The sequence below is a fragment of the Micromys minutus genome, assembly GCF_963924665.1.
Source record: "Micromys minutus genome assembly, chromosome: 27".
Taxonomy (NCBI): Eukaryota; Metazoa; Chordata; class Mammalia; order Rodentia; family Muridae; genus Micromys; species Micromys minutus.
Window position 1 is genome coordinate 37506657 of NC_137962.1, and position 26118 is coordinate 37532774.

A 26118-nucleotide genomic window follows, 5' to 3' on the forward strand; every position below is an offset into this window, starting at 1 on the left:
TTAGAGCAGATGCTTTCTATTGGCTTGGTCTGAGATGTTAGGGATTCCTCATGGGCATGTGGAGAGGCTTTGGAGGCTCCTACATGACTGTCAGGGTCCTATCTGAGGGGTGCCATGGTCACACGACAGAGACCTGGTCAGGAGTAAGTGAAACACCTACTGTCCTCAGGTCTGAGGGTACTGGTGTTTCTGAACCCGCTCAACCTTACCAAGTTTCCTGGCATAGTCACTGCCCCACAGTGTAGAACAGGCTGACCTTAAACTTGAGAGAGACCTGGCTGCTTCTGCCTCCTGAACACTGAGATTAAAAGTTGTGTGCTACCACAACAGCTTTTCTCACTTAAATCATTTTACTATTATTAGTGGAGGTCAGAGTACAAGTTTGTGGGGTTTGTTTGCCCCCCTTCACCTTTCTTTATGTTGGTTCCCCAGCACAACAGGCCTTTACTACTGAGCCATTCTGCCAACCCTTCATTTTCATACACATCAAAATATGCAGCCCGAAGCAAGGCTGATGTTTCCCTTCTGGCTGGTCTTTTCATAATTCACCCTTTCTAACTTGTCTAAATAGCTACCAATCTACTTAACAAGGATAAGAGAGTGGGAGGTCCCATAATGTAATCAGTTTACCCAGTTAGCACTGTCCTGAGAAGCAAACCTCTGTAAAAGATGAGCTGAAGGGACCCAAGGACATCCATTCTTCCTGCTCCTGAGCCACAAACATCATTTAACCTGGGCAAAAAGAACTGAAATCAAGGGACCTGATGACTCCAAATCACAGATCCAGGCCATTTTTTGACTTAAACCCATCTCCACAGGGACCAGGAATTTCTTGCTACTTTACAATCAAGTAAATACTTGAAAAGGACTACAGGGAGAGTCTAGCCAGTGTGTGTCAAAGTGTACCCGCAGAGACTCAGTGAATGACCCTAGCCATCTGACTATATTTCTTTTTTAAAAAGATTTATTTATTTTATGTGAGTACACTGTAGCTGTCTTCAGACACACCAGAAGAGGGCATCAGATCTCATTACAGACGGTTGTGAGCCACCATGTGGTTGCTGGGAATTGAACTCAGGACCTTTGGAAGAGCAGTTGGTGCTCTTAACCACTGAGCCATTTCTCCAGCCCCTTGTCTATATTTCTTTTCTTCTTCTTCTTTTTTAAAAAATTATTTATTTATTGGAAGTACACTGTAGCTATCTTCAGACACACCAGAAGAGGGCATCAGATCCCATTACAGATGGTTGTGAGCCACCATGTGGTTGCTGGGATTTGAACTCAGAACCTCTGGAAGAGCTGTCAGTATTCTTAACCTCTGAGCCATCTCTCCAGCCCATTGACTATATTTCTAATAGGGTTTGTTAGGCAATCTTCTCTAACCAGAAGCTACTGTCAGTGTTACGAGCATGTACCAATGTTTGATAGGTGAACTGAACTCCTTTTTTTTAACTTATGAAAGATGAAACAATCTCACTATAAGCGAGGAAATGTTGTAGACTTGAGGCATCTGGAAAGTAAGTATGAGCTACATTATTTGCAAGATTATGCTGCTGTAAACAATGAAAACAGCCAGGCATGGTGGGGCGATGAGGCAGATTTCTGTGTTCCAGGTCAGCCTGTGATACACAGTGAGGCTATCTCAACCACAAAAGACTGGAGAAAACAAGAATGCATGACTATCTGCTGTGAACCCAAGCAACAGAATTTAATGTACACTCTTTTTATTTTTTGAGACAGGATTTCTTTGTGTAACCTTGGCTATCTTAGAACTTGCTTTGTAGACCAGGCTGACCTTGAGCTCAGAGATCTGCCTGCCTCTGCCTCCTGAGTGTGTACCACACATCCAGGAGCCCTTTAGAACACGTTGTTGAGTCCCTACCAATATAATTAGCAAACTCTTTAGTTTTCCCTTCATTCTCTTCTACTCTACAGACACAGCTCAGCTTTCACTGCCATTTCATTTCCGTAGGGCTTTAGCAAAGGGTACACCTCCTCTTCTAGGAATCTGTGGACCTGCCAGGGATGAGCAAACCAAGACAAAGGAAAGTGTTAGTACCTTCTTCAAACCACTCCTAGCACCAAGACCTAGCATGCTAAAGCTTCCTCCATTGAGTGTGTGCTGTCTGTTAGCTATGTCTCCCAGAAAGAAACATGTCAACCCAGGACATGCATAAGGAACACAATGCCAGAGGTAGGCCCTTCTCCTCAGTTGCTCTGAAGTCTGCCAGACACCCACCCTAAAATCATACAATCCTCCATCCTCAGCCCTAGGCTCATCTGACCAGTCTCCAGATACTAACTTTCCCACCCTTGCCTGTACTGACCACTGTAAAGACCCCATGATCTCTATTTTTATTTAAGCTTATGTCTCTGTGTGTATGTGCCTGCATGTGCTGCTGTCAGTGGAGCTGAAAAATGCCCTGGAACCTCTACAGCTGGAGCCAGAAGGAACTTGGCTTTTTGTGGTATGAGTCCTTGTGGCCTAAACAATTTGTTCCTTGCAAATAAAAGCATAGTTTTGATCTTTGAGAAAAGAAAGCAAAACAAAAACTAACTCTTCATTTCAAAAAGCTAAATGAAAGTCCATAACTGACGTCTGACTGGCTGCCATGCTCCAAGCATTCTGACCTTGAGGATACCACAGGGAGGCACAACTCTCTTATCCTTGGGGTAAGGATCTCTACTTTGTTTTAAGACAGGGTCTTTCTATGGACCTAGGCAACCCTGGCTGGCTTAGTAGTCAACTATGTAACCCCAGCTGGAATTAAAGGCCGGTGCCACCATGGCCAGCCTCTACTATACTTTTTCGCCTGTCTAGGGGGCCCCTCCCATGCTCCTCCCATACCCCCAGAGGTTCGGGTTCTGAATCATCATCACAGAGATGGTACTCCTCAGAGTATCCTATTGAACAGTTACCTGCTGGGGTGCTCGGCCAGTGAAAGAAGAAGGGTCCAACAAATGTTCCAACTGTGAGTGAATGGGGCTGAAGTAGGCATCTGCTCGAATTCGTTCTATAAGGTCATTGTCACCCCCTTCCTGCTTAACCACAGCAGCTGCCTGCTGGGAAAGCACTCTGATTTTCTCATGACAGTCCTGGGGAGAGAGTGAGAAGTGTTAGCTCATCATAACCTGTGTAGACCTTACAGTCAGACATCACATCAGAACCTGCCTCCGCTGTGGTGGCTATTCTAGAGCACCTCCTCCAATACCTCCCCTCTGACCACAGCTTAGGGAACACTCAGAGGTAGATGCTCCTCCTCCCCAAAACCTTATGAAGGAGTCTATACTGCCTCTTCCTTTCCAACAGAAGACTCAGACCTTATGATTCACAGATTTTTTTTAGAGTCAGAGTCTCTTTATGTAGACCAGGCTGGCCTTGAACTCTCAGATCCTCCTGCCTCTGCACCCTGAGTGCTGGGATTAAACTATGCACAGCTTGGTTCACCACTGACATATCATACCTGTCGGCTGCCCCCGGCTTTGACCATTGCCATGATGATGTTCTCTGTGGCCATGAAAGGAAGCTCTTGCCGAATGCGCCGTTCAATTACCTAAAAGGGCAAGACAGATGCCCCGACATTATGAAGCCATAGCAGGTCAAGGAAATGCAGAGTGGGCCCATGAAGTGCCACTGTTTACAGAGATGGGTGATTTGGTCCTTTATTCAGGACCGTGTCTTAGTTTTCTTACAAATCCAGATTTCCTCCCTCCCTTCCTTAAAAAAAGGGTTTGAAGTAAACTTTCAGAAGCAGCTTCATGGGACAATCCCTAAACCTACACATTTGGGGCTGGAGAGCTGGCTCAGTGGTTATGAGCACTTGTTGCTCCTGCAGAGGACCTGGGTTTGGTTCCCAGCACCAATATGGCTGCTCACAATCACCTGTAACTCCAGTCCCAAGGGATTTGTCACCTTCTTCTGGTTCTTCACGGGCACTGTACATATATAATGCACATACATACAAGCAGACAAAATATATACACATCAAATACCCTCCCTCCACTTGTTAAATTCTAGTGTCCAGCTTCAACAATTACATCATAAAGATGAATTTATCTGGATCCAGTACCTAAAACAAAGCAATTGACCAGGTATGGTCCTGCACACCTTTAATTCCAGCACAAACAAATAAAAAAGAAAAGAAACCCACTCACAAAACAACACCACAAGGCAACCAGTTCCACCTTCTCTGCTTGGCTACCTGATGTGCTCACAGGTCAAGACAATTCAGTGTTTTCCCCGGTCTCTATCCACATTTGTGAATTCCACAGATCTGGCTCCCTATGCTGTACCTTGAACTCTAGGCTGAGGTCTGGGTAGAACTCTTACTGGTTTGGGCTAGCTATATAGCACCCCAATACACTCACTCCAGAGCACTCCCCTTCCCATATCCAGAGGCCTCTTACTTTGGGGTACACCACCAATCCTTCAGAAATGTTCTGTAGGGTATTTAATATAGTATCTGCAGTGAGAAATGCTTCAGCCAAACAGATCCGTCTACAAAACAAATGCATTCAGTTAATCAAATGCCAGAGACACATGGGGAGTGTCCCAAGCAGCTGGTCTACTGTTCACACCATGCACGCTCTGAGCAGTTACTTCAGTCTCAGGACTTCAGGCACCTTCACAACCCTTATCTTCTTCACTTCTAGCAGCAGAAGTCACACCCGAAGCTCCGCCTCAAACTCCAGTGTGAGTCCATCCACTGCCTCACTGCCTCTTGTTCGACACCAATGTGCTCTCCCCGCAGTGGGTCCTGTCAGTAGGTGGCCAGCATGCCCCACTCCCACTCACCTAGTTCTCCTGTCATGAGGCTGGCTAATTGGCTAACCTTGTTCACACCCATCCTTTCAGTCTACAGGGCCACTGGGCTCAGGTGAGTGTGGGCTCTAAAGGGTCTAGCTTGTTTGGTGCCCCCTGCACAAGTGACTCCCTAATGATGCTGAGGTGTTTTGCAGGTAAACTGAATTAGGTTACATCTTCTACAGCAGCCTCTGTATCTGAGTGCTCAGCACCCACTGGCTTCAGTCAGCCACGAATGGAGAATGTTTGGAGAAATGAACTGCTTCAGAAGTCCGTTTCTATTTTCTATTCCCGAAAGGACAGTAAAGCAAGCATTCACTCAGCACTTACACAGTATCAGTGTGACATGCAATCTAGAGATCATTTAAAGTATATGGGAGAGATGGCTTAGGAGGTAAGACTACTGGTTGTCTATAAGAACCTGGGTTCAGTTCCCAGAACCCACATGGCCAGTTTAACCATCCAGAACTCCAGGGAATCCATGTCCTCTTCTGACCTCTGTGGGTACCAGACAAGCGTGGTAAACACACACACACACACAAAGTACTCATAAATTATGAAAGTAATAAACAGGAGGACATGAACAAACAGGTTTTCTAGAAAAACTAGACTTCTTTGGGGGCCTTGAGACTCTGCAAACACTAGCTGCTCTGAGCTCACACTTTAGCCAACAAGGCTCCACTCCCCACCTACTGGGTAGCTCTCACTGTTGACCTGTCTCTGTGTCACTGTGCGTGTCCTGATCATCCTTTATGTTTCCAAATTTCCTCTCCTTTTAGACAGGCTCTCTAGTCCTTCCTTCGAGAATGACCTTAAACATCTAATCCTCTTGGCTCCAACCCCATCCTCTGAACGATGAAATTACAGGTGTGTGCCACCATGGCTGGGGACCAAACCCTGGGTTTCATGCTTATAGGCAAGCATTCTACACCTGAGCTACATCTCAACACTTCCTTGCTAAGTCTTAAGCCATCACCTTCATTTGGAAGACGGCCTGGACTCTAAGGATCATTATACTAGTGGTGTAGCACCAAGTATACTGCTCCAGTCAAAGCTCCTCTGAGGGTGAGGAAGAAAGCAGGTATTTTCAAATACATCTCTTTGTTTCCTCCCTTTACCCTCCTCCCTGTGCTGTGTGCATTGTCCCCATCACTGACCGGTTGGCACTATCATCCAGAGTACGTTCAAACCACTGCACAGAAGCTGTCTGAAGCGGGTCCATGGTAAGGGCCATCAGGTGACGGGCCAGGCTGCAGCATCGTTCAGAGCGCATGGGGTTCCGCTTGTATGGCATCGCACTGGAGCCTGCCCACGGAAGAAGGCAGGATGCAAAGGCAGAAAGATGTGGGCACAGCAAGTGCACAGATGCCTGCTAGGCTCATGCTGAAAGTCATGGGGGCTCCACACAGCTCTCCAGCAGCTTTGTGCTGCTCCCGAGCCTCTACTCACCGATCTGCTGTTTCTCAAAGGGCTCCTCCATCTCCTTCAGGTTTGCCAGCAGGCGTATGTCAGTGCAAATCTGTGGAGGCAGACTGGGTGTCACCCCCAGCACTCGGTACCTGGGGAGCCTGGATCAGGCTAGGCTCACACAGGCAATGAGCTCTTAGGAGCTCCTAGAACTTCTACCCAGGCTTCTCTCTGCTCCTGAAAAGCTGGGGTGACAAATACAAAGAACAGAGACTCTGGAGCTGGCTCTGAAGGCAACTACTCACCGGGGATGCACAGGATCCCGGAGTCTAAGCACCACAGAACAGCAACAGAAATGATTTTTGTCAAAAACTGCTTAAAGTGTAACAAAGCTCTGTGTGGTGGTGTGTCTCTAGCCTCAGCAGCTGGATAAAGTTTGAGGCAAGCTTGGGCTGAGATCCTGACTCTTAGAAGAGGAAAAAAGATACTTGCTGGGGCAGGGGAGGGGGTTGTGACAAACAGACTGTGTGCACAGGAGAAAGAGATATAGACAGGTCATGGAAAGACAATGTGACTATCTTTTTTTCTTTCTTTAAGAAAAGCTTTTGGTGGCAGGAAAGATGGCTTAACAGCACTGACTGCTTTTCCAGAGGTCCTAAGTTCAATTGTCAACAACCACATGGTGGCTCACAGCCATCTGTAATGGGATCCGATTCCCTCTTCTGGTGTCTGAAGACAGTGACGATGTACTCACATACATAAAATAAATCTTTAAAAAAACAAAACAAAACAACCCCTGAACCCTGGCCCAGTTCTGCCTCTCCCTCTGAAGTGATGGGATTAGAGACCTGCACCACTACACCTGGCTGAAGAATTTTAACACATCCTTCAAAAGACGGACATGTACATGTTTGAGTAACTTTTCCCTTTAGCACACTCAATTTAAAGGCTTTCCCTATAGATTATAGAAAAATTCCCAAATTATTAGGCCTGAAGTACTGAGAAAAGACTAACTGAACAGTCGGCTGCCCTGGTCTGTCTGAGGACTCCTGAGTCCCCACCCCCAGCCCGGCTCACCTTGTGCACCGACGCCCCTAGGCTGGCCAGCACAGACAGCACTTCGATGTCCACTTTTCGGGTGTAGGTCTGTCCCGTGACGATGAACGCTCTAGAGTAAACAGAAAGCAAATCAAATGCTAAAATATGAGACTGTCAGCGGGCATGGCGGGACACTCCTTCAATCCCAGCACTCAGGAGGCAGAGGCAAGCAGATCTCTGTCTAAGGCCAGCCTGGTCTAAGAGTGAGCAACAGAATGTCCAGGACTATATAGACCTTGTCTCAAAAAAAAAAAAAAAAAAAAGAAGAAAAAAAGTGAATGTGATACAGACTAACCAAAAATGGATCCTAAGCTATGGCTCAGTTATGCTGAGCTCAAAGGGCCTGACTGGCAACTAGCTACTGAAACAAACCGCTTCCCATTTCCCAATCCCTAGCAAGCTGCTCTGATCTGAGGAACAGAACCTAAATGCCCACGTTCCCTGCAGTGTCACATGGCGCTGAGAAAGGGAATCATGGGAAGCCTGGTGGTCTCAGCACAGGCGGTGAGAGTAAACTACGCTGAGGGATCCAGGAAAGAAACAAGAGCAGCAACATGTGCAGACACAGTGACCTCAGACTGTAGTTCTAGCTCTTGGGTCCTGAGGCGGAAGGACTCTGGTGAATTCAAGCTCAGCCTGGGCTACACAGTGACTTTATCTCAAACAAACCAACAAACTCAGAACAGCAATATGCATAAGGCACTGTAAGGAAACCAAAGGGCTGGAGAGAAGGCTCGGCGTTAAGAGCATGGCTGTCCTGGAGCTCTGAGCTGCCTCGCTCTGCTAGGATTAAAGCTGAGGGCCACCACACCCATCTTCATTTGTTCTTGAGGACTGGGTGGCCTCCAGCATCCACATCACTGCTCACAGCTGTCTGTCATGCCAGTTCCAGAGGACCTGACTCTCTCTTCTGGCCTCCACACACACAGACATACACAGAGACAAAACACACATATGTATTTAAAAAAAGAAAGAAAGAATTTAAAGAGAAAGGACAGGAGAGATAGCTTGCAGTACGTGTACTCTGCACTTGCAGAGGATCTGGGTTCCATTCCTAGCACACACAGTGTTTCACAACCATCTATAACCCCATTTCTAGGGGCTCCAAAGCCCTCATCTGAATTCTGTGGGCACCAGCCACAAGCACAAATGTGGCGCCCAGGCATACACTCAAGCATTCATACATACACCAAACACAAATGTGGCGCCCAGGCATACACTCAAGCATTCATACATACACCAAACACAAATGTGGCACCCAGGCATACACTCAAGCATTCATACATACACCAAACACAAATGTGGCGCCCAGGCATACACTCAAGCATTCATACATACACCAAACACAAATGTGGCGCCCAGGTATACACTCAAGCATTCACATGTACACACACAAAAAGAAGAGGGGGGGAAGAGGAGGAAGAGGAGGAGGAGGAGGAAGAGAAGGAGGAGGAGGGGGAGGAGGAGGAAGAGAGTTGAAACTAGAGGCCTGTCATTAACAGGGGCCCAGCATTTCCCAGGTATATACCTTTTAAACCCAGCCTTTTCTGTCACCATCTTGTCTAGCTGCTCCACCTTTAAGAAACATAAGACACATCTTGTTAGAAATAGGTGGTTCATGCCTTTAATCTTAGCACTCAGGAGGCAGAGACAGGTCTATCTTTGTGAGTTTGATACAAAACATGTTCCACAACAGCAAGGGATAACAGAGAAACCTGTCTCAAACAAACAACCCTTTTACTGGCTTTAATTCCAGAGAAGCTGGGTTCAATTCCTAACACCCACATGACAGTTCACAACTGTCTGTAACTCCAGTTCCATGGGATCTAACACCCTCACACCTATGCACATAAAATAAAATTAAATTAAAAATAAAAGAAAAAGCAAAAGTAAAACAAATCAAAACAAAAAAAAAGAAATGTAGGTGTTCAGTCTGAATATGTTCCACTGGTCATCTTGTGGGGTCTGGATCAATCAAGTCACAGGCAGCCTTCCTTGTTTTGTGGGTTGGCACCACTAAATTGAGCTGTCCCTCAAGTCACTTCCAGAACTCCCTTTTTTAGGCACTGCATACATTAAGAGATGAATGCTGTATAGGTATCTTTCTCACGACATTCTTAAGCACCTTCTGGTGATCCCCCTCGAAGAGCTGCAGGAAGCTGGCCTGCGTGCCAGTGGTGCCCTTCACGCCTCGGAAGCGCAGCTCATCTCGGACACGCTTCAAGTTCTGGAGATCCATGCAGAGGTCTTGAATCCAAAGGCAGCAGCGTTTCCCGACCGTGGTCAGCTGAGCAGGCCTGAAAGGAGCACAAAGAACACAGGGGTCCCAGACTGAGGCCTACCCTGACCTGACAGCCACCATCAGCCAAGTAGGAGCTGGAGGAAGTAGTAAAGACTAGCTAAAAGCTGAAGCTAAGGGTAAAGGCATCATTGCTATCACAAGCCAACTACGAAGGGCCAGCAGAGCTCTTTGCCGAAAAGCTTTTCAACAGCTTGGTAGCACTGAGCTGTAATCCCAGCACTCAAGAGGCCAAGGCTGCTGAGGCTAAGGCTGACTGGATTGAGGCCAGCATAGTTTCTTCAGGGAAACACTATCTTTAAATAACACAAACCATGGGCTGGTAAGATGGTTCAGTGGGCAAAGGTGCTTGCTGCCAAGTCTGATGACATTGAGTCTGGTCTCCATAACCCACATGGTGGAAGGCGAGAACAAAGATTCCTACAAACTGTCCTCTGATCTCTATCCATTCGCCAGAGCACACTCTCCCCAAATGAAAATTAAGAGTATGTTTTTTTTTTAAAGATTTATTTAATGTATGTGAGTACACTGTTGGTATCTTCAGACACACCAGAAAAGGTCATCAGAACCTATTACAGATGGTTGTGAGCCACTATGTGGTTACTGGGAATTGAACTTCGAACCTCTGCAAGGACAGTCAGTGCTCTTTCTTAATCCCTGAGCCATCTCTCCAGCCCCAAGAGTATGTGGTTTTTTAAAAGGGCTTCTTTCTTCCCTTGAGGTACTGAAGATGAGATTACTCAGTTATAGCCATAGCTCCAAAAGTTATTCCAATAAAGGCTGGGGATAATGCATGCTTTGCTGATGGCTGTACTTTCAGATGTTGACAAGAAATGCTTAGGTACTTGTGATATAAGTGTCTGCAAACGTGAGGTGTGTGTTTTTGGGACTGAAAACACAGTAACTAACACAACAGCAAGGTTCCCTGTCCACAGAGCTCACAACCAAGTGCATAAAAAGATGCAGGGCTGGCAAGATGGTTCAACAGTTCAAACACTTGCCACAAAAGCCTGGTGACCCAAAGCCAAGGGAGAGGAGAGAACAGGTCCCCAACACTTGTTCTCTGCCTCCACCCAGGTGCTGTGGCACGTGGACTCACACATACTTCACATGCAGAAACAGGAAAGAAGCACAAAACAGGAACAAGACAAAATTTTGTTTGTTTTGTTTTTCAAGACTCGGTTTCTCTGTGTAGCCCTGGCTATCCTGGAACCTACTCTGTAGACCAGGCTGGCCTCCAACTCAGATAAACCTTGCTCTGACTCCAGAGGGCTGGGACCACAGGTGTGCGCCACCACACCTGGCTGGCAATTGTTGATGTGTTAGATGGGAAACAAATAAGGCTGCAGTCAATACTGAGAAACATCCAAGATCTTCATAACGGCAAATGTCTGTTCTAGTCTGAAGCCTAATGGGTCTGTTCATGTTCTCTTTTGTTCTTTAAAGCAAGAAGAAAGCAGGTTTATTGCCTATAACTGCAAGGGGCAGCAATAATGGTACAGCCCACCATGGTCTGTCTCCTAACAGAAAACAAAAGAATAAGTTGTTAGAGTGTGCAGGCTCTATATACTCTAGATGGCAAAAGGAACCTCGTCAGACTGGCAGCCAGCAACATCCAGAAATGAATTCCAAAACATGCCACACCATGAATATTAGATACATCTTACAGGAAAAATGTCATCCACAAAAGGCCATATACTGTATGTGATTTCATCTGGAAGAATCTACAGATGAAAAACAGCTTTGTGCCTGTCAGAAGCAGGAAGGGGTGGCAAGAAGCGATGGCTGATGGTGATACTATGAAATTAAGGTGCTAATTGTCACACACTGTAAATATATTAAAAACAGTTTGGTATTCCAAAAATGACACAGCTTTTTAGGGCTATATTTAGTAACTATAAAAATGCCTCCACATCCTAAAATCTAAACCACAGGGCTGAGTTGGGCACGGTGGTGCACACCTTCAACCTCAGTTCACCTCTGGGAGGCAGAGACAGGCAGACATTTCACAAACAAAAACAAAACAAGACAAACAGAAATTAAAGAGTTGGGAGCGTAGCTCTAGGGGAGAGCTCTTGTCATGATATATACGAACTAAAAAAGGGACATTTTTAATTTTTAAAAGAGATTTTTACTTATTTTATATGAGTACACTGTAGCTGTCTTCAGACACACTAGAAAAGGGCATCAGATTCCATTACAGATGGTTGTGAGCCACCATGTGGTTGCTGGGAACTGAACTCAGGACCTCTGGAAGAGCAGTAGGTGCTCTTAACCGCTGAGCCATCTCTCCAGCCCAACATTTTTAATTATTATGACCTAAACTAGGGTAATCAAATTAACAGGGTGATACTCTTTCTGACAATCTCTGTGCATTTTTTCTTCTTCTTTTCTTTTGAGAAAGAAATGTACATCCTTGACTATCCTGGAACACATTACATATACCAGGTTGGACTTAAACTCATAGAATTCTACCTGGAATTAAATAAAGGTGTGTATCACCACACCTGGTCTTCCTATTACTTAAACTCTCTTCCCTCCCTACCCCCCCAACCCCGCTGTCCCCATAGTGCAAACCTAAGCATGCTTCCATATTCTTATAAGCAACATTTTAATGCCTGTATATTACTCTAGCCTCTGGGCCATGCCAGCCTAGTCATTTAGACTGTCTTCAGTGCTATTACAAATAATATCCTAACAAAGTTTTCTATGCACAAACGTTTCCCTGAACTTGGATTACTTCCCTGGGCTTGACTCTTAAGAAAGGAATAAAAAAGGAGCATGAGGAGCCTGGAGTGACTCAGAGGCTGAGAGAACGGGTTGCTCTTAGATGCCTGGCCCCATCCATCCCACATGGTGGCTCAGAACCATCCACAACTCTAGTTAGGAATCTGACACCCCTTTCTGGTCCCCTTGGGCATCAGACATGCAGCAAGTGGTGCATATTCATACATACACATTAAAAAAAGAAGAATAAATGACTCTTTGTTCTTGACAAATATAAACTGCTAATTACTGAGCCAGTGAGGTAGCTAGCTTAATTGGTAAAGGTGTTGACTGCCTAGCCTGATGACCCAAGTTCAATTCCTGGGACATCATCGAAGAGAAAATGGACTCTGATAGGAGAGACTCGTCCTCTGACCCCTACCTGTGCACTGTCACATGTGTGCACACAAATAAACAAACAAATGAATAAGTGTAATTACTAAAAAGTCGTATTTTCACTGTTGCAATGGTCTTGTTATGCTTAAGTCTAGGACAGAACTCATGGGCTCAGCAGTCCTCCGACCTCAGGCCATGAGGCAGCTGGGATACGCATGTTACTCAGGGGTTCAAGCATGCCTGGCAATCACATTCCCATTGAGCAACGTCCCCAGTCCCCAGAGAAGTTTCTAATCAGCAGTGTCCCAAGTTATCTGCTTCGCTTTAGAGTGTGGCGTCAACACGCGCATGCACAAATTCGATTCCCCGACAGCTGTCTCATCACTTACTGAAAATGTGTGAAACCTAATGTGGGCAGGTCAGCACGCTCCTTAGCAAAGTCGGCAAGCCTCGACATCACTCTAGCAAGCTACAAGAGAGATCATGTGGTGGAGAGAGGGTGAATTCAACTGAGTTCTTTATGTCACTTCAACTAAATGTTCACACAATTTTATAGTTACATCTTCAGCTCAGGGAGGACAGCACTTGTGTATCTCAGTGAGCCCTGGCAAGGATCACAGCAGCCAACATCTGAAAACCTAGTCGACTCCCTAACATGTCACACACTATTTTAAGACCATTGCAGAATAACAGGACCAAGTCATGGCCTGACCAGCATAGCCCAGCAACACGCCTCTGGTTGATCCTGCTACATTTACAAGGTTATGCTTTAGCAAGCATCACTTGCAGTCTTCTAGACTGGACTTAAACTCTAAGATCTGCCTGCCTCTGCTTCCCAACTCTTGGGATTAGACATGTACCACCCTACCTTATGTTTTAACCCAAGAAGAGACAATTAACTCCACAGATAATATAGAGCCATGACAAGCTGTAGGTAAAAACACTGTAGACTCACTGAATCTGCAGACACCTAAACTGGTATAAACTTCTGTCAATGTCTTACCTTTGGTAAAAGCAGGTCAAACGCATTTCTCAGAATAATCAGGTCCTAAAAGGGAAATTCAATGGTTTCACATTAAACAGCAGCAACAGGACTACGGTAATGTACTTTATTAGAGTTGGTGTCTCAGCTAGCAAGCAGCCCTTTCACCTTTAGCATCGCGCTTCACACGATGCCACAAGGCTGCTTTACCCTCATTACCACTAAAACGTACAAGAGCTGGGCTGGGATGTAGCTCAGTCAGTAGTGTATCTACCTAGCGGATTCAGGGTGAATTCTACCCCCAACACGACACTAGTGAGTCGGGGACAACTTAGAGAGCAGGAGGACTACTGGGTTACTGGAATCCATAAGGAACAAAACCTTTATTGTTCACAGTATGTTGTGGTCACATTCACTGCGGACTGTGTGAGTCCATGGGCTTTTATATTTCTTACAAGGCACATTCCATCAGTAATCTCCCTACTTTTCCTCATCTATCATCCACCCACCCACCTACCCATCCATCCATCGGTAAGGTTATCTCTGACTGTCAGAACTTAGTAAACCAGGCTGGCTTCGTCCTCACAGAGATCTGAGCCCTCTGCCTCCCAAGTGCAGGAATAAAGGTTTAAGTCACCTTGCCCTGTACATCTCCCCGTGTTGGCATAGAAAGGCATGATCTAGAACATCAAGGTTTAAGAAACTTAAAACTTGGGACTGGACTGACAGCTCAACAGCAATGAGCACTGACTGCTCTTCCCAAGGTCCTGAGTTCAAATCCCAGCAACCACATGGTGGCTCACAACCATCTATAATGGGTTCCAATGCCCTCTTCTGGTGTGTCTGAAGACAGCTACAGAAAGTAAATAAATAAATCTTTAAAAAAAGAAAGAAAGAAACTTAAAACTTGGATTTCTTTTACCCCCAAGTCCCGGGAATAGAATCTAGAGTCTCATGCATACGATGATCTACAACTGAGTTACAACCTCACGCTTCAAGCTGCTTTTGTAGGAGGTAAGGTATTGTGGGTAATTCCAAAGCATGCCCCTATGTCACAAAATCATGGAGACACAGCATCACTGGAAACTTTTAGGAAAATTCCAAATGAGGGGATTACTCTTCCACCACTAGCCAATTATCCACAGGTTTCTTTCATTATGCACCACCCAACGCTAAGAAGCAGCAGGCCCAGCCGCACATACCTGTCCTCAGTCACTCAGGCGGCTGACAGCTACAGCTCTCCAGCTGCAGACCAGTCTAGGGAACACACTGCCTGGGCCGTACTGGGATTCTGTCTCAAAAATAAAAGCTGGGCGGTGGTGGCACAGGCCTTTAATCCCGGCACTCAGGAGGCCAAGGCAGGCGGATCTTTGTGAGTTTAAGGCCAGCTTGGTCTATATAAGGAGACCCTGTCTCAAAAAATAATAAATGAGAGATCACTATCTTCATCTGAAAGAAGACACTTGGACTGTGGTTTCAGGTCTCACAGGCCCAGTATGACAAACGCTGAAGCCATTCTTCCTGTTTCTAAGGCTGGGCACTGTGGACTGAATGCCCCTCCTACTCAGTGTCCTGCTGTTTACAGGTATGTGCCACTGCACTCATCCTACAGAGCTGCTAGTGTTTACTGTAACTGCAGGTTGATGGTTACATACGTCTTTACATCTCCTCATCTGTAGAAACTGGGAGAATAGAGTCAGACCCAGATGACCCAATGCCCCGTGAACTCAGGAACAGTGGCTCGGTGGTTAAATGCACTCACTGGCTGCTCTTCCACAAGACCTGGGTCTGTCAGCTACATGACAGCTGTATCCTGCTTTAACTCCAGTTCCAGGGAACCCCCACCCCTTTCTTCACACCTCAGCACGCGCTGCACACGCAACGTACACAGACATTTTTGCAAAGCACCAAAGCACATAAAATAAATAATAATTTAAAAAAGAGCAACTGGGCCAGACAGTGGTGAGACACGCCTATGAATCCCAGCGCTCCGGAGGCAGAGGCGGGTGAGTGTTTGTGAGTTCAAGGCCAGCCTGGAGTACAGGACAGCCAGGGCTCTTTTCGGAAGCCGACAGTTGTTTTAAAGGCCCTTGGTAAGTGTGGAGATTTTGAAACACACAGCTACATTATAAAGGCAGAAAGCCAAAAACAAACAGCATGGGCTCCTACCGTATTGTCTCCAACGTAGCAGGAGGTGGCACCGAGATGAATGATGCCCGCAGCTTTGGGACAGCAGTGGCTAAACGTGTGCACGTGAGCCATCACATCGTGCCGCAGGCGCTTCTCTTCCTCAGCGGCCATCTGGAAGTCAATGTTGCTCAGGTTCGACTTCATCTCCTGGATCTGTTCATCTGTGATCGGCAAACCCAGTGTCTGCAGAGCAGGCAAAGAAAATCAAGTGACCTTTATGTTCAAGTATTTGAAATGAGGTTAAAAACTCTTAAAATCTGGGGCAAGGAATTCAAAAGTATGGAGGAATTTTCTTTTTTTTTTAAAACATAAAGACTTATTTTATGAAGATCACTGCTTTATCTGCATTTACACGTGCATGCCAGAAGAGGGCATCAGATTCCATTACAGACAGTTGTGAGCCACCATGTGGTTGCTGGGATTTGAACTCAGAACTTCTGGAAGAACAGGAAGTGATCTGAGCCATCTGAACTGCCAAGCCATCTCTCTCCAGCCTAGGGAGGACTCCTCTAAACAAACTCCAAAACAGGAAGCACCAGAGTTCTGATGGTGACTATTAACTCCTGCCTGCCCCTCCCCCTCTCAGTTTTGCTTTTTGAGGCAGGGATTCTCTGTGTAGCCCTGGCTGTCCTGAAACTATGTAGACCACGCTGGCCTCGAACTCAGATATCATCAGTCTGCCTCTGCCTCCTGAGTGCTGGGTCTAATGGTGTGCCAAACACCACCTGGCTGATCCCGGCCTCTCTTGTTCTAGTCTCTGGACTCAAATGTCATCAAGAAAGGCCTCCTCTAACCTTTGTGCCAACTCTCTTTCTTTAGCCTGGTTTTATTTAGCACATGCATCAGTGTCATACACTGTCCCACATTTAATGAACCCATTCAACTCTGGAAGGCATACTGTAGGAGACAAGACCTCTCTGTTCTATGTACTACTTAGTCCTCAGTTCTGACATGCAAGTGTACAAAGTATGGTGGCTCTGCACCCAACTCTGATGTACTTACAACGACCAAAGTTAAGTCCTTTAGAGCTGGGTTCAGTGCCATACAGACCATAATCCCAGCACTTGGAAGGGAGAAGCAGAAGGATCCTGACTTCAAATCAAGCACTGTCCAAAGACTGAGCTGGCTCAGCTGCTAAAAGTAGTTGCAGGGGAAGCCTGGAGACCGGAACCCATGCAGAGGTGGAGGAGAGAACCTATTCCACTTCGCTGTCAGCCAGCAGTCTCAGTGTGCTGTTCTGGCTGGCCTGGAACTTGCTATACAGATGAGGTCGGCCTCAAACTCACAAAGTCATCTGCTCCTGCTTCCCATGTGCTGGGGAGACGGTTCGGGGAATCAGAGTACTCACTGCTCCTGCAGAGACCTGACTCTGGCTCCCAACACTCACACGGCCACTCGGAACCACCTGAAACCCCAGTTCCACGGCATCATCTGGCCTCCAGCGGTACTCACACATGCACACACCCACACGCAGACACAGAACTACACATAAAAATAAATAAGTTAAAAAAAATCCTTTAATGGTATGTACTACATCTGCCTTTTGCTAATTTGACGCTCTAACAGATAATCCATACACAAACCTATGTTTGTGCTTCAAGCAATTTGTAGACCAGATACACCTTACACTCCAGTTTCAGCTTGAGGCCACCTACAAGCTAGGGCGATACTGACAACGACCTGCACACTACAGACCTCAACTACACAGCGCCGGGCGCCGTATCAGATGAATGGGAGCAGTATAAGACAGAGCACAGTGCATGCGTGGACCTGCTGCCTGCTATCAGGGAATCAATAGTTTGGCTCCTCACCTACAAAACAGGCACAAGAAAAGTACTTGTCCAATGTGGCTTTAAAAAAAAAAAAGTGAGTTTGAGGCCAGTCTGGTCTACAGTTTCAGGACAGCCAAAACCACATAGAGAAACCCTGTCTTGACCTCCCCTGGAAAAAACCAAAATAGCAACTCCCCCCAAATAAAAACCTAATAAGTAGCTTTTACAAGAAACAGTTTTTTAAGGCACCAAGTAAGCTTTTCCCTAGCCGTGATGCCCATGAACTACAATGACCAGCATGCTGTAATAATCCTAGGGTGCATTTGGTGGTAACTAACAGCTCTGTGACTTGAGGACCCAATCAACAGAAGGGAAACCATACCTGGTTCTGGAAACCCAGCCCACTCCTCAGGCTCCTGGATCTTGGAGGAGCACCTACAAGTACCACTCACTAAACCAGCAAAGCTGTAAACTACACTCTAAATATTTGTCTTTATGCCACAGGTAAGTGTAGGTCTCACCCTCATAGAGGAAATGTCTCCCACGAGCCTAAGACCACTACAGGAAACTACAATTAATCAAAATAAGAGTGTGAGTCAGGCTCATGCCTTTGATCCCATCACTTGGGAGGCAGAGGCAGGTGGATCATCGTAGTCTGCAAGTTCCGGGACAGACAGGGCTCTATTACAAAGAGAAATTCTGTCTCACAAAAATGAGAAGAAAAAAAAAAAGGTATGAAATCCAGTCCCAACTGATCCATCTGCAACAGATTCCTGGTGTGAGTGAGGTTGGGATGATAACAGGAGAGAGGTCAGAAAGACTGTAAGAGACAGAGGAACAGAGGGTTTCGTGTGAGACTGTGTCTCCCAGAAACCTCAGAGAAGCTACATCCATCAAGTCTCGCCAACATGGCTGCCTAAACAAAACCCGAACAACGATACCTCCAATCGATGATCTGCTCACACGAAAGGAAAGATGGCTCAGTGGTTAGGAGCACTTAGAGGTCGAGCAGGTTCAGTTCCCAGGACTCACATGGCAGCTTATGACAAGCTATTAACTAGCTCCCTCTCCTGGCACCAGATGCGCGTGGTGGACATGTGTATATACGGGCAAAGCACTTACACATAAAAAAATAAAAATAAATACATCTTTTAAAATGGTGCGAAAAATCACCATCAAGTTTGCAATGTACTTTAAAAAAAATTACTTGTTGTGTGTGCATGTGTGTATGTGTGAATGTATGCGTGTGCGCGTGTAGTATGTGTGAGCGCATAGAGGTCAGAGGACAACTAACAGAAGTCAGGTATCGCCTCTCACCATGTTGTCCCGGGCCTCGAACTCATGTCTGATGGCTTGGCAGCAGGTACCTTTACCCCTCAGCCTGCAAGGTATAAATAGCATTCCACTTGAAATGCGCTGTGGAAAGACGCAAACTCCCAAAATCTTGCCCAAACCGGGATGTGCTGGTCTCTAGGACTGTTGCCGAGGCAACAGGTGCTCGGGCCGTGACCTCCCTCGTGACAAGGGACCCGGCCAGTTACCTGCTCGGCCTCCGCCAGCCACAGCCACAGCTGCCGCCACGTCTGGAACTTGTACCTGTCGCTGAACAAGAAGCACATCTCGTGGCTGGCGTAGCGGGCGGCCAGCGGAGAACGGTAGCTTTCAGCGCAGGCAGGATCGCCGGCTGCAGCCATTTTCAACACGCGACTGGGCCACTGCGGACACCAGCAGCGGGTCCAAAAGCGGAAGCTTGGCGTGCACGGGGCGGGACTTCCTCCCCAGGCTCCTCCCCGCGGGTAATGCTGGCCTGGAGGGTGGAGGTAGTTCAAGTTTGGCTCGTTTCTTCTGATGGTCAGCGCTTTTCTCTTGGTTTCAACGAAACATGATTAAAATTTCTTAAATCTCCGCCCCACGCTGAGCTTCATCAGTTTTTCTATCTGAGGAACGCACATTAAAACCCTCGTTTAAGCCAGAAAGGAAAGTTCCAGAGGCATTAGTAGGGACGCCAGGAAGGAGCCTTAGTGGACACTTGGAGTACTGCAGTCCCGAAGGAGACAGGCTCAGCTGGAGGCCGAAACTCCTAAACCACTTATGGTTCCAAGCTCAAAAAGCAGCCTGTCAGAATTACTCCACACATGATCGCTCGACTACAAATCAAACTGAAACTTCAAAAGTTCCGAGAAGAATAAAACTGAAAACGGCATACATTTCTTAAAGAACTAATAACATTAAATTTCGATTGGCTTTTCTATATTTTCACCAGGAAAGGGCAAAGCAAGATAAATTGACTTAAAACAAACAACAACAAAACAAAAAGCAAAACAAGAACAAAAAGGACGTGCCTTCAGGATTGTTTTCCAGGGGATAGCAGCACGTGTAGGATCCTTAAAATGCACTTTGTTAGAAAGTGTCATGTCTAACACATTATATAGTAATTAGATACAAACGTTAGGAATAAAAAGTATGAAAAAAAGATTAATAGAAAATAAGAACGTAAAAGTGAAACGTTGTTTTGGGGAGCCAGGCATGGTGGAACCCGTTTGTAAGCCCAACACTTGGGAGATGCAGGCAGGAGGGTCAAGAGTTCAGTCATCCTTGGCTAGTTAAGACCCACAAAGACCACTGGGCTATTTGGGACCTTGTTTCAAACAACTACTCCTCACCGAAAACAAACAAAAGTTTAAAAAACAAACAAGCGGATAAAGGGGCTGCTAGAGGTGGTCATGTAAGCTTCTCCCTTTCCTTTTTTTTTTTTTAAACATTTATTTCATGTATACAGTACACTGTCACTGTAGAGGGCATCGGATCCCATTACAGATGGTTGTGAGCCACCATGTGGTTGCTGGGAATTGAACTCAGGACCTTTGAAAGAGCAGTCAGTGCTCTTAGCCACGGAGCCATCACTCCAGCCCCTTCCCTACCCTACTTAAACAATTGCTTAAAGTAGGAAGTTAATTATTTCATTAACAGTTATTCTAATAGGGTTTTTTTTTTCTCTCTCTCAAGACAGAGTGTCTCTATGTAGCTTTGGCTGTTCTGGAACTCATTCTGTAGACCAGGATGGCCTTAAATCCATAGAGATCTGCCTGCCTCTGCCTCCTGAGTGTTGGGTGTGTCACCACCTCCCTGATACTTTTTCTGAAAGAGGGTCTCACTTGTAGCCAACCCTAGCTGTCCTGGAACTGTTATATAGACCAGAGTAGCCATTAAGTCACAGAGAACCACCTGCCCCTGCCTCTCAAGTGCTACAGTAAAAGGTATGTGCCACTGTTCTGGGGAGGCAGAGACAGGCCCATCTCTGAATTCAAGGCCAGCCTAGTCTACAGATCGAGTTCCAGGACAGCCAGCACTGCACAGAGAAAACCTGTCTCAAAACAAGTTATTTTGTCGGTTGCCACTTCACAACTGTAACTGTGATGCAATGGATTGTAATCTAAAGATCTGATGTGCAGGATATCTGATATGTGACCCCTGTGGGAGTCCCACATGTTGAGACTCACCACGATCCAGATCCCATCTGTCTGCTTTGGTCACCTCTCCTCAGCACTGCAGCTAGCACAGAGTAAACACTCATTAAACCATTTGAGGGCAGCCTGGCCTACAGAGCCAGCTTCAGAACAGCCAGAGTTACACAGAGAAACCGGGTCTCCAAACAAACAAAAAAGCAAAAAGAACATTATAACTAGTAAGACCTTAATGCAGAGTATCAAACCTTAAAAAAAAAGAAAAAAAAAAAAAAAAAAAGCCAAGCACTGACACAATTGTATTTGTATACATCTATGCAAAAAATGTTTAAAATTTTTTTCTTTTATCTTTGTTTTTTAAAATAAAGTTGAAAAAAAAAGCAAAAAGAAACAAAAACAAAACAAAGCCTTGCTCAGCAACATAAACAGACCCACAGTAGGCATGGTGGGTTAGATCTGAACACTGTTCCCACTTCCCCACACAGCCACTCAAGGCTTTCTTCCATGGCTCCTTAGTGTCTCCTCTTCCTGAGCTTAAGACTTAGCTGTTACTAGAATACTTTGTTCACCAGACAAACTACCAGACACCTGAGCTCAAGGTTCTCCATTGGCAGAAGGCTGGATTGGAGGCTGTGGGCAGATGTGCTCTGAAAAAGAACGTGTTCATGGGACTTCACGCCCTGGATTGATTCAGGGGTATGGCTGCTTGGATGGGCTGTAGTGGCTGGCTCACTATTCTCTCACACAGAGAACCTTGCAAAGCCAATCACTCTCAGCCTTCCTAGCCTTTTCTCCTGCCTCTGCTCCACGTGGCCTCTGGTTACTTTCCTCATCTAACTAGGTTTGGCCTTTAGCTTTCTACTTGGTCCCATCTCCTTCACTGACATTATTTCTGTGAGATAGGATGTCACTTTGTAGCCTTAAATGACCTAGGACTCACTCATCTATCTGCCATTGATCCCTGAGTGCTCAGATTAAAGGCATGGGTCACCATGCTCAGTTTTTTTGTTGTTTTGTTTTGCTTGTTTTTTTTTTTTTTTTTTTTTTTTTTTTTTTTTTTTTTTTAATGCATAGATTCCCTTCTGCTAAATCTCATCAGCTGCCTTAGTTCTGGTTAATGTGGAGGCCTCTGCTTTGTGGCTTGTCTCCTCACTAACTAGTCCCAGCAACTCCACGGTTGTCAGTACTATCCCTTGGGCAAGTTATTTAATCTTTTGGCAGTTAGAATTCTTGCCTGAAAAATATGGCTTGATGCTCACAGAGGTGAGAAGACAAGAAAAGCCAAGCAGTGGCAGCACATGCCTTTAGTCCCAGCACTTGGGAGGTAAAGGCAGTCAGATCTTTGTGAGTTCGAGGCCAGCCTCGTCTACATAGAGTTCCAGGCAGCCAAGGCTACACAGTCTTGAAAAAAACAAACAAACAAAAATAAAGATGGGAAAATGGTGGCTCTCTGCCTGGGACAAGGGGCCTAACCAGGGTTATCTTCTGCTTTTCTACTATTGCATTGTAACTTCTGTCTTTTGGCTTCCTCTCCATCATCTCCTCTCTCTCTCTCTGTCTCTCTCTCTCTTTCTGTGTCTGTCTGTCTGTTTGTCTGTTTGTCTTGAGACAGGGTTTCTTTGTGCATCCCTGGCTGGCCTGGAACTCAGAGATTGGCCTACCTCTGCCATACAAGTGCTGGGACCACAGGCATGTGCCACCACCTGGCTTCCAATGTGCATCTTTTCATTTTGCACCAAATTGCTTTTCTTCCTCTCTGTTCCCTTTCTCCTGTACTCATTTCCCATCCAGGATGATGGAAGTGTTTAGCACTTTGGATGACTTCCCTCCATCCTTCCTTCAATACACCACACACGGCTCCCATAGGTCCTGCACGGTGCTGGCTTGACTAGGGCCTACGTATCCCAATTTGGTTGTCACTGTTCTCTGAAGTAGCAACTCTCGAAGTGTTGATTTTTTAAAAAAATTTTTATTTAATATGTTTGGGCCTAATGCCTACATGCATGTCTGTGCACCACATGCATGTAGTGCTCAAGGGTGCCAGAAGAGGGCACCAGATCTCCTGGGACTATAGTACATACAGTTGTGAGCGGTGATGAATGCTGGGATTAGAACCCACGACCTCTGGAAGAGCAGTCAGCGTCAGCGGTCTTAATTGTTAAGTCATCTCTCTAGCCCAGGGATTTTGACTTTCCCCCTCTTCCTTGTGGCCTAATTCAATGAACACGTCTTCAAAATATTTTTTAAATATTTATTCATTTTGTTTTATATGTTTTGCTTGCACACACACACACACACACACACACACACATATATATGCATCAAGTGTGTGCCTGATGCCTGCAGAGGTCAGAAGAGGGCAATATATTCTATGGAACAGGAGTTACAGATGGTTGTGATGAACACGAAAAGCCCACTAAAGAGCCAATTCTGATGCAATCGCACTAGGGTCTCTTCATTTAAGCTTGCGCTTGGTCCACACCACTGTCTCTAAATGCGCTAGAACGGGAGGGTGCAGCCCGAGCCCAGTTTCAGGCAAGCATTTACAGAGGCAAGAAGGGAGTATCTAGCCTGGCATACATTTGATTGGTGGGCCATCATGGCTTTTAACATAATTAGCTGGTGCTGGGAACCAAATCATAAACTTGTGTTTTCCTCCCCAACTGATGGTTGTTAGGAAGTGAGGTGCTAGGGGCAGATTTATAACCTGAAGGTGTAGACTTGTTGGGGAATAGCCTGGAAATGGTGCTAGACACCAGTTTTGTTGGGGGGTAACCTGGAACCTAAGTTCAACCTTAGGTCAGGTTCTCTGATCTGGTTGAAGATCTGGTCTCTCAGTGAACCTTCATGTGGGTGCTGGGAATTGAACAAGGCCCCCTGCAAGAGCAGCAGTACTCTTAACTCCTGAGCCACCTCTCAGATCCCCTCTTTATGTTTTTATTCCCGTGTTTTAATTTGAGACAGGGTCTCATGTAGCCTAGTCCGGGCTCAAACTTGCATGGTCAAGGATGGCCTTTCACCTCTGCTGCTGCTTCCACTTCCTAGGTGGTGTGATTATGAGGTTGAGCTGCCAGCATCCCTGCCTTTGTGCATGGTAGGCAAGTACCTCACGCTCCAGCTGTATGCTTAGAACAGTCCCCCTCTAAGACACTAGACCTCAGTCTAGGCCCTTTATGTACTGGGTAGGAGTCTACACTGCATCTCCAACTTATGCTTTTCCCATTTAAGGTCCTTGGTTTTCCAGCTTCATTCTCAAAAAAGCAAGCAAGCAAGCAAATAAACAAACAAAACACAAACATAAATGCCTTGGGCCAGAGAGATGGCTCAGTGGATGAAGAGGTTCCCTGATAACCAGAGTTCAATTCCCAGAGCCTACAAGGTGAAAGAGAGAACCGAGTCCTGAAAATCATCTTTTGATACTCCCCAACCCAAATGCATAAATGTAATAAAATGCAAGTAAAAACCTTTTTGGCTGGGCATCCCTTTAATCCCAGCACAGAGAAACCATATTTCAAAAAGTATATATATATATGTGTGTGTGTACACTTTTTCCATTGTTTAAGCCTTTTATTATATATACTACTTACCTATTGAGTGCTCTATCTGCATGCATGTACATCTGCATACCTGAAGAAGGCATCGGATCATATTGTATGATGATTGTGAGCCACCATGTGGTTGCTAGGAATTGAACTCAGGACCTCTAGAAGAGCAGTCAGTGCTCTTAACCGCTGAGCCATCTTTCCAGCCCCCATATTTATGTTTGAGATGGGATCTTACCCTGTACTCCAAGCTGGCCTCAAACCTGAGATCTTTCAGCCTCAGGCAGGTTTTACAAGTGTGAGTCAGCACATGTTGGTTTTCCCCTAGAATATCCTAGTGCCCATGATGATGAGGCATCTTCCACACACAAGAGTGGAGGCCTTTTGACTGGACAATGAGATGTAATTAGGCTGGAGTATGTTGAGTTCTGGTGGTGACTGGCGGCAGGGTACATGGAAGCCATGTGAGAACCTCCTCGGAAATAAGAATAGTTGAGGTGTTATTCTAATGGATGTCAGTAAAGGTTGGAAATATGACTTTTATCAGATTTGTATTACAAAATATATCCTATTACACATAAGCTACAAGGACAGGGGACAGGACAGGAAAAATCAGTTGGTAATGTAGTGGTAAAATCAGGTGTGGTGGCTTATCCATTAATCCTAGCACAGGAGAGGTTGAGACAGGAACATTGTTGTGCTTGAGGCTAGCCTGAGCTAGAGAAGGCATTCCAGGCTAGCCTAGCTACAGTGAGGTCTTGTTTCAAAACACTGAAGAGAGGGAGATATTTTTGCTGTGTTGTTCACACTAGTGTCCATCTCCTGGTGCAAAGAATCCTCCTGCATCAATCTCCTGAGTAAGCAAAGATGTTCAATAATTGGGAAGACAGTGGCAGAACTGATTGGAGAAATGCAGAACTTGTGTAGGTCTTGCGGCAGGGACTCCATATTTGACCACTCAGCTGCATGGGGCTGGTTTTGAATGCTGGTACACACCTGAAACTGCTCAAGCGTTATGAAAAGGGGCAGTGGAATGCATGGGATTAAATAGTATGCTCCTGACATGATGGACTGCAACTTGTACAAAGCATAGCATCAAAGAACAGGAGCCAGCTCAGAGGGTAGAAGTCATGCCATGGTCAAAGATGCACATCTGGGACTCTGGAAGCAAGTTTCCAGAGCACAGCTGTGGAGGTACAGAGGAAGGAGTAAAGGTGCCCTGTGGTGGTTTGAATATACTTGGCACAGGGAGTGACATTATTTGGAAGTGTGCCACTGTAGGCATGGACTTTAAGACCCTTGTCCTAGCTGTCTGAAAGCCAGTCTTCTCCTGTCTGCCTTTGGAACAAGAGGTGGAATTTTCAGCTCCTCCAGCCCCATAACCTGCCTGGGCACTGCCATGCTCTCACCTTGATAATGGTAAGTAATTAACCTGTAACTTACTTACTAACCTGTAAG

The 26118-nt window shown here is 45.9% G+C and overlaps 1 protein-coding gene across 1 annotated transcript; it reads right to left on the minus strand.

Moving 5' to 3' along the window:
- Positions 1-1684: 1684 nt before the first annotated feature.
- Positions 1685-19373, minus strand: ADSL (adenylosuccinate lyase). The gene is made up of 13 exons (XM_080939363.1): positions 19196-19373; positions 15862-16065; positions 13714-13758; positions 13100-13179; positions 9435-9606; positions 8838-8884; positions 7289-7379; positions 6254-6323; positions 5962-6109; positions 4408-4498; positions 3465-3554; positions 2920-3096; positions 1685-2016 (listed from the first exon to the last, which is right to left on the minus strand). Exons 1-13 carry the CDS (start codon positions 19346-19348, stop codon positions 1930-1932), a joined length of 1455 nt encoding a protein of 484 aa, XP_080795489.1. The 5' UTR covers positions 19349-19373; the 3' UTR covers positions 1685-1929.
- Between the last annotated feature and the right edge of the window lie 6745 nt (positions 19374-26118).

Excerpts from the sequence above, each read along its gene's own strand:
- ADSL (XM_080939363.1), bottom strand. The coding sequence starts at position 19,348 with ATGGCTGCAGCCGGCGATCCTGCCTGCGCTGAAAGCTACCGTTCTCCG. Across the intron at positions 4,499-5,961 it reads CTGGATGATAGTGCCAACCG|ACGGATCTGTTTGGCTGAAG; the intron begins GTCAGTGATGGG and ends TTTGTTTTGTAG. Across the intron at positions 2,017-2,919 it reads CTGGCCGAGCACCCCAGCAG|GTCCACAGATTCCTAGAAGA; the intron begins GTAACTGTTCAA and ends CATCCCTGGCAG.